Source organism: Mus caroli, unplaced genomic scaffold (assembly GCF_978045245.1).
Source record: "Mus caroli unplaced genomic scaffold, Mus_caroli_1 scaffold_6, whole genome shotgun sequence".
NCBI lineage: Eukaryota > Metazoa > Chordata > Mammalia > Rodentia > Muridae > Mus > Mus caroli.
Genome location: NW_028227261.1, coordinates 20,772,166 through 20,783,760, shown reverse-complemented (window position 1 = coordinate 20,783,760; position 11,595 = coordinate 20,772,166). Strand labels below are relative to the sequence as shown.

Genomic DNA, 11,595 nt, shown 5'->3' with positions numbered 1-11,595 from the left:
TAACTTGTTCCCTAGCCCTAAGAGTAGCCACCATCTCCCTTCTTACTGCCAGAAGCCCAGGAAGGAGCTGAGCAGGTGTCCCCAGGGCCCCAGGTAGGACACTGAAGGACAACTCAGGTGGACAGAGTGCTCTGTAATGTGACCCATGCTCCTTTGGAAGGTTCACCACCACCAGTCTCCTGAAACACACAAGCCACAATTGCTTCCTAAGTACAGACTTTATTTCTCTCCACAGTGCATCTCGAGCAGCTCTAGTTTGCAATCAGTTTTCACATCTCACGGGGCTGGCTGTCCTGGCCCTGGGTGGAAACGAGCAGCGGCGGGAAACCGCGGCCAGCTTCACAATTTGGAGGCGATGTAAAATTGCTCAAGGAACGATTTCCTCAACAACACAGTCCCCAAAGAACTCACCACTCTCCTCTTCTTTATAGGCCCAGTTAGACTGGAGTAAGTTTGAGTTTCTGAGTTTTAGTATAAGTCCTCGGTGACCCAAGGTTTCCACAGCAACAAAACTATGAACCTCCTTTGACTCCCTCAGCCCTAAGTCTCTTACTCTCAATTTCTTCCAAGTGTCTGCTGGGACAGACGGGACCCAGAAGAACAAAGCTGGGGTGGGAGAGCTGACTAGAACAAACCAATGTCATCTCCACCACTGACCAACTTTCTAGTTCCAGAAGAAACACTTCTGTTCCTGGCAAGCACTTGCCCACTCTAAGTGGGGCCGTCAGGGTCTCCATCCTTTGTCAGTACAGGTTTTCAGGCACAAGAAATTTAAAGGCACACCCTTCCATCCTCAGGACTACAGAGATCTTTCCCTCTCATCTCAGTCCTAACCATCAGTGCTCAGGCCCTAGGGACAAGGCTGAGGTATCTCCTGTGGTCAGCATGGGCTGGAGGCTTCTGTAGAATGGCCAGTACAACACACAGGCCCAGAACTTACATCACAGCAGGCTTGGATACTGACGGAACTCAAAGCTTTTCTGTCACACAGCTTAGAAGACAGTAGAGTCCATCCTGATAAAACAGCTGAGAAAGACCTTTATCTCACAGGCTGGCCTAGGCTCTGCTCATGCATGTGGACAGCAAGTCTCACCTGCTCAGTCCATACACCAGTGACGGGCCAACCAGACTCCAGCTTGGCATTGCCTTCCCCTCTTTGGTGGCTGGCTCAGGAGCCTTAGGGAAGACTGGGGCCCCATTGCTTAAATACACAAATTCCAAGGTACCTGGAGGCTCCTCTAGCTCCTGCCCGCGGGCTAGGCAGGCAGTATTCATGAGGCTGAAGCAAATGGAGCCACAGTTCCATTGCAAAAGCAATGTGGACCACGGAGGCCCACATGGCAGGTCTCTAGGGCAGCAGATGGAGATTTTTCACCTTCTTCAGAGCCACTGTAAAAAGACAGGCAGCTGGGGCAGAGGCCACTAGTCACCAGCACAGAGCTCATTGAGGACAGGAATTCTCCATACTCTAGACCCAGCACTGCTGTGCCTCCAGCAGTGTGTATTACAGAGCTGTGCATCCAAGGATGGGCAGCCAGCCAACCTGCCCTAAGGCTTTCTGCAGCCAACTACGGTCTGGTGACTGAAGGTAGGTAGCACACCACCCAGGTTCCAGGAAAACGAGACTGTGTTTCTCAGACACTCGGGTTTCTACCTTACAGCTCTTTGTATTTAGAGACTGACTTTCTCTCTCAGGACCTCTGCGAGGTTTGCCTTTTGCTGGGAAAAAGACTTTGTTGGTGACACTACAGTTCCTAAGTCCTCCACAGCTTGTGAGGTGCTGTTCCTGACAGAAGCCTGGACGATGGACTGAGGAACCATCACTCCACTTACAGATCGGGAGCTCCCCTGGTCGGCTGGCAGGCGCGGGGCTGAAAGCCAGCAGGCTAGGGCCGCAGCGGAGAAACCAGGGAGGTGAAGCCTCGGTGCTCGAGCACCATCTTCTGGTCAGTGCTTGGTTTCTGAGGCTGACTTGCTTTGAAAAACATTTACGTTTAGAAAGGGGAGATTCCCTAGCTGATGAGTTCAAACGATTTGCATATGCAATGAGGAGGGTGGGGCTGACTGGGAGAGGCTGGCCATCACTGGAATAGAAACTCACCAGTGCTGCCTTATGCCAAGCTGAGGCCAAAGGGCAGCAGGCCTTGAACTCGGCTGCCGTTTAAGCTGCCACCGCCTGTCTCCCTGTGAGCCCGCCGAGGCATGGTGGCGATGCATCTCCGCCATGATCAGACGAGACCCTCCTCTCTGCACATGCTTCTGCAAGCTGCACTTGGCAGGAAGGTGTGGGCTTATCTCTGAGAGCAGGTGGCTTAAAGGTGAGTGTCAAATCAGGGCATTCCCTCTGTAGGGAATCAGCCACACCAGGTGACAGGGAGCCCGGCCTGATGGGCAAATACTGTGATGACCCACTCCTCTCTTTGGGCTTCTAGAAAAGCAAGCTAGATGCGAGCCCTTCTCTCTGAGCAGCAGGAACCAACATCCATCTAATTGCACTTCCAACCGGATTCCACAAGCCATCAATTACCAGACTGTGTGTCAGGAACTGAAGATAAAAGGCTCTGTGACACTCAGACTTGAAAGGAGCATGGCACTGCAGCAAGCATGCAGCCAGGGGGATCCCAGGGAGCAGGCCATGCACTAGGCATGTGGGCCGGCCACAGGAGAAGCAGAGGCCACCTCAGATGCCTCTAATCCGTCACGTGCAGGCACAGGCCTGCCTGCCCCCAGGAGCTGCTTCATTAGGCTATCACATGGTACAGAGGAAGTCAGCAAGAGGTCTCCAGGCTGGGATGCTTCAGCCTTGATTAGCAGAAGGTGTGGCAGGCCAGAGCCTCACAGGGAGGTTCTGATATGGGAATGCAATGAACACCCAGCAAGGCAGAGGCAGCAGGATGGTCTCACATGAAGCTGCCCCCCAGTGGCAATGCTCTGAAGCTGTGTTTTGGGAAAGACAGAGCAGGGAGGATCAGGGATGCCAATGCGACCCTGCACTGTTAACATGGCCACCTGTCTTACAGCCTCCAAGAGGAACCTGAGCAGGGGCCGGGGAGGACAAGCTGCCACGCAGGAGTCCCTGGAGGCTATGTGGGTGGTTCCCTGGCAGAGGCACTGGCGGTGTCTGTGGCCCTCTGCTGGCTCAGACTCGGGTAACTCCCTGCTCCTGAGGGCAGCCAGCATGCTGCATCTCCTTGGCCATCCTGGCTACCAACTCCCCTCCACTCTGATTCCCCCAGACTCTGATTCCAGAAGCCAGACTTCCCTGGGGTGGGTGGAGTCCAGGCCTGAGCTGAAGCCTGGAGGATTGAGGCTCCACCACACAGGGCGGTAGTATTGGTGTCAGCGTGGATAGCTCAGACACTGTGGATCCTATGAGAACGACAAAGCCTTTGTTTTTCAAGTGAGAGCACCAGGGTGGAGCTCAGCAGAGCAGCTAGAGCAGAGGCAGGGGGAGAGCATCCTTGCTGGTACAGCACGGGCTCCTCTACTGAAGGAAGCCACTCACTTGGCCTCACCACAGATCAATGTGACAGTACCATCCAGCAAATCCTCCACCGTCACTGCCACAAGCTCGGAGCTGTTCTGAGAGGTCTGTGAATCTGGCAAGGTCACAAACACCTGCGAGCCAGCGAGCTGCGTCTCCTCCAACGTGATCACCTGCTCGGCCGGGGCCGCTGGCTCCGGAGCTCGGATCACCTGGAGGAAAAGACAGGAAGGCTGCTCTGGGCAGTGTCCACAGTGAGCTACCCAGAATTTACATGGCTCCTGGCTCACGCTGTAATGATGATATTTATGTTTTCACCCGAGGAGAGCAATTACTTACACCTAATGGGAAGAGGGAAGTTTCATACACCAGCGATGCAAAAGAGAGGCAGGCAGACAATTTAAATAACTCTGTGCACTAAATTGCTATAATTTTGCTCGGTATGCCACCTCAGGGTGCATGGACTCTATGATTACACTCCAGTGAACAGTGGCTTCCCCGGTCTCAAGGATGCAGAGTAAGTGCTGTGCAAGAGGACCGAGGGAACAGGAGCGGTCCACCAGGAGCTCAACTGTGGCTTCTCCCACTCACTTCACTCACACGGCTCAGTGGTTAGGGGATAAGATGGAGGCTTGTCTCCTCCCCATGCTGGGCCACAGCTGCCCATGAAAACCTGCACACCCTGTTAACAGTGGCCTTCTCAGCTCCTCTGTGCTTCCTGGTGCACCTCTGAGCTGATACGGCTTGATGCATTGATGTGTTTAAGACAGCGTCTTATGTGAAAGGCAAAGCCACCGGGCTCCCGAGGACCAGCCAGGGGTGGAGAGTGGGCGCTGGGGAGGAAAGCAGGTTCAGCTCTGTGGCAGGCTGTGGGCTAACGGTGGTGAATCAGGAACTTGGTACAGTAGCACTGCTGTAAACTCAACTATAAACCGCCTTTTGCCTTTCTTCCCTTGAAGGATGGCGTCCTCGCCCGCCACAAGGTACCTTGCCTAGAAGCCCTGTTTCTAGGCAAGCCAACAGAAGAGAAGTCCTAGGTAGGCTGGCAGCAGGAGCCTCACCTGGACTCCTGTTCATCACACTTGCCCTGCTCCCCAGAGGTTGCAGAACCTGATCGGTATGACAGTTGGCCAGAGAAACCTCCACTGGGAAACATCCCCAGTCAACCTCCCTAGGAACAACGGACACCTGCTGGGTTCTTTTCCGTTCTGCGGCCTCTGGAGAAGACGAGAAAGTAGAAAGCACGAGGGACGGGCTGGTTCCAGCTTGGCCTTCTCACGTCACCAGCTAGCAAAGGCACAGGTGTGGGCAGATGCGCACTATACCCAGCCATTTGCAGTGGACTTTGTCTGAATCACCTGTGCTGATGCCCACTGTTCACTCAATAGTGGACAGCCTGTGAATAGAACTATACTTCTGTCCAAGAAGCACTTTTTCTGTTGGCCTTGCCCAACAAAGTACAGCCATCCTTCCCTGAGGCATCCTGACAACCCTTCATATCTCACCTGCTTCTCAGGTGGGGGATGTGTGAGCTGAAAGGAGACACTGGTGTTCCACTTTGCAAATTCCCATTCCATGTTCTGTCTACCTAGGGGCCACTGACAGACTAGAGTTTCCTGTTGTCTAGAGTCTCAACGGTCAGGAGTGCTTCATGTAAGAGCTGTCGAGAGCCCCACAGAGCGGGACTGGATGTTGGGACCAAGTCCTTAGCGAAGTCCCCGGAACCTTGTGCTCAAATCCTGTGCAGCCAACAGCCCCAGACTCACCTGCACCATGCGAGAGGCAGCTGCCTGGGACTCAGTGCCTGCCACCTTTGGGTGCTCAGACTCCAAGTGGCTATCAAGCTGGGCCTGGGAGGTGAAGAGCTCGCCACAGAGCTCGCAGGGGAAGGTGCTTTCCGACTGCTTGAAGTGCTCTGTGGTGACGTGGTGCTGCAGGGCTCCCGGGAAGCGGAAGGTGGCTGCACAGTACAAGCACCGGAATGGCTGCGACCCTGAAGGAGGCAGAGACATCATTCGGCTGTAGAGAAATGATGGCCCAGAGAAGAGCAGGGGATGCACAGTAAGGATGAGGGAGCAGAGGCAGAGGCAGGGCTCCTGGTACGTGAGGCTCACACTTCCCTCATCATGAAGCTGCAGATACAGAGCGGCTAGGGGCCCTCTGGCCACAGTGCCATCTTCAGTGTCTTTTGTCTGAATCACCCATGCAGATGGCCACTGTTCACTCAATAGTGGACAGCCTGCGAAAGGGACTGTATTTCTTCTATCCAAGAAACACCTTTTTTCCACGCTGGGAACTGAACTTGCAAGGCAAGCAGCCTACCACCATTGAGCCATGTTCGAGGCCTCAAGAAGCACTTCGTAAGACTTCTGAATGGGCTCAATGGCACCTGCCGGCCGCAGCCTAGACTGTAAGCAGGGGCCATTATCAATGACTGTGCACACACAAACACCAAGAGCATCAGGGCTTGCAGGTCAGAGTCTATGGCTTAGGAGAGCCTTAGACAGGGTGGGGTACGCTTTCACCTCCCAGGGATCATGAGGTCTAAGAGGGAGAAGGCAAATGAAGCACTGGCTACATTCCAAGACTGGGAACCAAAAGCAGCCAAGTTGTATAAGGTGTTCAGGACACCACACCAGCGGCTTCCTGTCCCCTGTTGGAAGCCTACAGCTTGTGCTGTATTGATGCTGACAGTGGGGTAACACTGGGAAAGGCCAAAGCTCCTCTGTGAAGCTTAAGTCTTCCTTAATTTATCTCTTTTTTTTAAAAGATTTATTTATTTATTATATGTAAGTACACCGTAGCTGTCTTCAGACACCCCAGAAGAAATTCAGTTATCATTACAGATGGTTGTGAGCCACCATGTGGTTGCTGGGATTTGAACTCAGGGCCTTTAGAAGAGCAGTCGGTGCTCTTAACCACTGAGCCATCTCTCCAGCCCCTTAATTTATCTCTTGTTTTCCTTTTTGTACGTGTACTCGAGTAAGTGATCTGATAAGCTCAGTACCATCTAAGACTAAATGCTTAGAAACTGCAAATCCTGCAGACTCTCATAACGAGCAGGTAGCATCACTGGCAACACTTCCCCCTCCTATGGTTATTGAAAAATGGTTCCGTTCCACATGGCCCATGGCAGGGAGTTCCAGTGAGGTTCCAGTATTAATAGATTAGCAGAAGTCAGAATCCTTGTACCACCACCAAGTCATTGCAATGAACATGTGCAGGCAAAGAAGTGTGGACAAAAGGGTGCACTGTGGGACACACTGGGACATACTACAGCTTCCACAAGATTTTTTTTTTTCTATTGTGGGGGAGGTTGCAAGGGAGGAAAGGCGGGTAACCAGGGGACAGGGAGATGAGTGGGTCTGGGATGAATAATGTGATGTTCACAAAGAACTAATAAAAAGTAAAAATAAATAAAGGTTCAATTCTATTTGAGGAAAACAGCAGTGGTGGATCTGGCTCTCACACAGGGCTGCACAATTGCGTACAGGGCCAGGTCTGAGGTCGTCATGGCCTCCTGTAAGCTTGGTACTGATGTACCATCTTCCAGATGAAATGGAGCACAGGCCAGTAAGGGACTCAGGTTGTGCGGTGGAGCTGTGAACAGGGGAACCAAGACCCACAGCCCACTGCGGAGCTCAGGGGCGCGCTGAGGGGCCACTGACCTGAATGCTGGCACTTGACGTGAACCTGGAGCAGAGCGGGTGTGGGGAAGAGCTCCTTGCACTGGTCACACTCATGGAACTTCACATCTGTGGGGGGAGGGGACAAGAGGGCGGCTGTGCCACAGCTGGAGGGACTGGGGCCAGGGGCCCGGGTCCAGGCTGGGGAGAGGGCATCTGCGGAGTTAGGAGCCTGTGCCTAAAGAGATCTGTGTAACCTGCTGGCAGAGAGCACTGCTGTGGTCCAGACTGTGTGGAAGCAACAGGGGGTGTGGGACTCCCGTGACAACACAGACAGAGAGCTGGGCTGGGGCCCTGCACATAGGAAATGCTGTGACTGACAGCTGCTGCGATTATCCCCAAATGTACCTGCAAGGGAGGTATTAATAACTTCCATTCTGAAGAGAAGAAAACAGACTCAGACAGGAGATGTCACCTGCCAAGGTCATGCAGCTGCTAAGTGCTGGAGCTAAGATTCCCACCTGGACCCATCTGCCATGAAACTGACACCCTTCCTTTGCAGGTGCTGGCTAGGGCTTCTGAGGGCTAGCTGGAGCTTACACCGCTCTGGGCTAAGGGGCCTGAGAAATTCAGCCACTTAAACTACTGCTCCTGATGGACAGGCATGGTCTCCTCTGCTGTGCTAGGGAAGAGCAGAGGCAATTGCCACAGTGCCTGGATCGAGGAGAGTGAGTCCCTCCACCCTCAGCTGCACCCCAGCGTCACCTGTGTGTTCTGTTTTGATGTGCTTCTTGTGTTCGACAGTATTGGAAAAGGTCTTGTCACAGGAGCTGCACTGCAGTGATGAGAACTTGGGTGACCGATGGTTCTGAGCAGCGAACACATCTGGGTGGTGCGTCCGATTGTGGTACCACAATCCAGACAATTGCTGTAAGACATTTGGCAAATGTTAGGCTCTAGAAAGTTCCAGTAGCGAGAAACAGTTCTGAGACAAGCTCCTGGATCTAGAATCATGATGAGCTGGAGGCTGGAGTGAGTGGGCAGTCACTGCAAGCAGGGCTCAGCAGACCCTTCCTTCACTCACACAAGCCTAGGAGGCGATGTAAAGATCTTCCTGGTGAGGCAGTTAAGGGACTTGCCCAGGGCCACAGTAGGAAAATGCAGACTAAAAGCCTAAAAGGACCAAAGCCTGGCCTGACTGGAGCATGTGTGTTCTGCTCAGTAGGCTGAATCTCAGTGCTGCTGAGCCTGGGGTGTGGGAAGTGACCCTGTAGAGCCTGAAGCTGCATCCCTCTCTAGCCCAGCTCTAGAAGTGTACTGGAAGCATCTCTGTACAAGTCCTCTGTCTCCTAGAGATCACACGCAGTCTCACTGCCACCACAGCATGAGGCCTGGCTCAGAGCTAGCCCCCCGTTTCTAAATGAGTGGTTGCTCTGCCTACACCTCAGTCATGAGTAAGGAATGGCGCTCTCTGGGACCGGTTTCTAACAAGTATAGTTCACTTTAACTACACAGTGGTTTCCAAAGTAAAAAACCCATGCCCTTCCCTGAGAGACACAGCAAGAAGTGACCGTACTGAGCACAGCCACCCTGGGTGCGCTTTCAACACCCCCGACCCCTGTGCTCTTCACGCCTGGAGTCAGCTGTCCATAGAGTGTGAGCCTTGAAGGAGAAAACCAACCCTCACAGCACAATGATGTTGGAACCTTCGGCCAATCAACACTTCCCGTCTGCTGGCGATGTAACCAGGGCCTCATGGATGCTAAGTGTGTATTCACTAAGTAACCCCTCAGCCCATACTTTCTCAGAGTCAAATTATCTGTCACATGCTGGAGACGAGCTTGGACAACATGCGGGCAACGAAAGCCAATGGGGAGAAAGGCAGGGAAGGGATGGGGGCCGAGGTCCCGACAGCCAGCCTCACCTGGTAGGCCTTGTTACAGATCCCACAGCTGAAGGGCTTCCCTCCCACATGGGTCACCATGTGCCGCTCCAGCATGGAAGGGGCACTGAAGATCTTCCCGCATGTGGGGCAGGGGTGGTACTCCTTGGCGTGCACCTCGTGGATGTGCTTCCGGTGGTCCTGCAGTGTGGAGAAGCTCATCCTGCATTTCTTGCAGTCATAAGGATCTTCTATGTCTGCTTCCAGGCAGGGCGCGGGGGCGGGACAGAGGGAGACAACAGACAGCAGCAGTCAGTGACACGCCCCACCTCACACACATTGAGACGGAAGGCTGTTCAGACCTCTTGTGGGCCAGAGTCCAAGGACCCCAAGTCAATGCGACAACAGTCTTGGCCTATGCCCAAGAAGGCAGGGCTCCTCTGAGCCTCTGGACTCAGCATCTACACAGCATCAGACTGCTCACCTCCACCCCTCGCTTCCTGTCTTACGTGTCAAACTGCACTCTATGTTACCAGTATTATGCTTGTTCCTCCTGTCTGCAGTGACATGTCTGGGTCTTGCATTTCCCTGCAGACCTTCCAAACATCCGCTGTGGATTGTCACCATGTCTCCTGCCAGCGGCAGCAGGAGGACATTTCCTTGGTACCCACTTGAGACCCAACAGTAAAGCCTTGGCACAGACTCCTTGTGAATATTGGGCAGGTGTGTTCAGGAACTGTATGTGTGCTGCCTCCCTCACAGCCCGGCGGAGGAGGCTCTAGTGTAAGTCCTACTTTAATGAGAAAAAAAAAACATAAAAAAAAACCCAAGGTTTAGAGAGCTGCCAACATCATGTCCAAGGATCTCATTGGAATTCCTGGGAAGAGGTCTCACCTATTCTCCTGTGGACACGCCAATTCCTCAGTGGGACCTCAGAAACAAGTACTACTACTGATGGACACCTCTGCCATCTGGATGACAGAAAACACCAGTCTCTTTCTTAAAAGCAACTTAAAGCCAAAATTTTTTGACAATAAAGTCATTTGCCCATAAGAAGGGTCCAAAGCATAAGCCTGTGTGGATAGTAACCCTGTTTCCTTAGGAGCCCTGCCTGGCAGCAGCCTCCAGAAGCACTGGCTAGTTTCCCTGGAAATCCCAGGTTCACAGTCTTTTAAGACACTTTAATACAGTTTCTACTGGCAAAGCTGTGGTCAGGTGAACGTGGGGCCTGAAGCTGGGCTCGCGTGAATGGTGCACTCTAGGGTGTGAGAGACTAAGTCCTTAGAGTAAGTGTCCCCTTTTCTGATAGTCCTGCTGCTGGGGAAAGAAGACTAAAGTAAAATGTCATCATTTCCTGAGGTTGAGAAGACATCAGACATTGGCACCGTGTCAGAGCCACTCATCCGGAGGGCCACGGTAACAGGAGTTCAAGACAGTCGTGCTAACTCCTTGAAGACATAACCCAGGAGTCCTCCCATAGGCTGAACACACAGGAGCTCTGGTAAGGTCTTTGCTGGGTGACTGACAAGAGCTGTAGACATGAGCATACACTGTAACACTGTGCCCACAGCTAGAAACTGGCATGAGAAAGAAAGTAGAGGCAGGGGGATGGGAGCAAGGCACCTAGTATGCAAGAAACATACCCTCTGAGGGTGACATCTGGGACCCAACGGGGCTGTGCTCATCACCAGCGACACCAATCCCTGGCATTTACTGAGCAGTTCTGTGTCAGGCAAGGAATTTAGTTCTTTCTTCATGCTATTTCTGAAGCGGTGTGACTAGGATGGTCCCCTAGGCTCATATATTTGGATTCTTGGTCAATAGGGAGTGAGGATGCCTGAACAGGGGCGGGGTGTGGTCTTGTTGAAGTGGGCGTGGCCTTATTGGAGAAAGTGTGTCACTGAGGGGTGTGGGAGGTTTCGAATGCTCAAGCCAAGCTCAGCGTCTCTCTCTGCCTGAGGATCTGGATATAGAACTCTCATGTATTCTCCAGCCCCATGTCTGCCTGCGTGCTGCCATACTCCCTGCCATGATGATAATGGACTAAACCTTTGAAACTGTACGCCATTCTCAAGTTAATGTTTTCCTTTTAAGAGTTGCTGTGGTCATGGTGTCTCTTTATAGCAATAGAATACTGATTAAGAGAATTTCATTTAACTTTTCCAACAAGCCAAGGTGGTGGTATTACTATTTATTTTAGTTTGAAAGGGGGCAGAGGAGACTTAGCAGGACAAAGACATTCATTTTAAGTACGGTCTCAAGGATAAGATTGTGGGAAGATCAAAATTCACAGGACTCTCAGAACAGGAGCTCTTAGCCCACCTGCCGTGCTGTGCTGACTCTCCTGTGCTACTTCAGAGTATATGGCTACAGCAAGGGAGGATGAAGAGACCGTCAGGTGCCAGCCACCAATAGTGTTTCACGGTGTGAGTGTCTCTATTGGCTCCGTGAGAAAGGCAGGCAGCTGGGCCACCCCAAATAACTCAGTGAAACCAAGTGGCACTTAGAAGAGAAATGCCAGGCAGGAGTGTGGTGCCGACACGGCCCAGCACAATGAACATTTAACTCACGACAGCCAGGCTTGCTTCTTTAGCAACAGCAGG

General features: G+C 52.6%; 1 protein-coding gene across 2 annotated transcripts in view; it reads right to left on the bottom strand.

The window, feature by feature from the left end:
* Positions 1-207: 207 nt before the first annotated feature.
* The window catches only part of Zbtb40 (zinc finger and BTB domain containing 40), a 73,805-nt gene continuing 62,417 nt past the window's right edge, over positions 208-11,595 (bottom strand). Inside the window, exons 15-19 of one of the 2 annotated variants that reach the window (XM_029476382.2) lie at positions 9,035-9,252; positions 7,876-8,038; positions 7,153-7,239; positions 5,251-5,477; positions 208-3,696 (exon numbers count right to left, since the gene is read on the bottom strand). In XM_029476382.2, coding sequence (XP_029332242.1) covers positions 3,502-3,696; positions 5,251-5,477; positions 7,153-7,239; positions 7,876-8,038; positions 9,035-9,252 — 890 coding nt within the window. In that variant the 3' untranslated portion in view covers positions 208-3,501. The remainder of the gene's footprint in view (positions 3,697-5,250; positions 5,478-7,152; positions 7,240-7,875; positions 8,039-9,034; positions 9,253-11,595) is intronic. The other variant, XM_029476383.2, reaches the window with a different exon arrangement.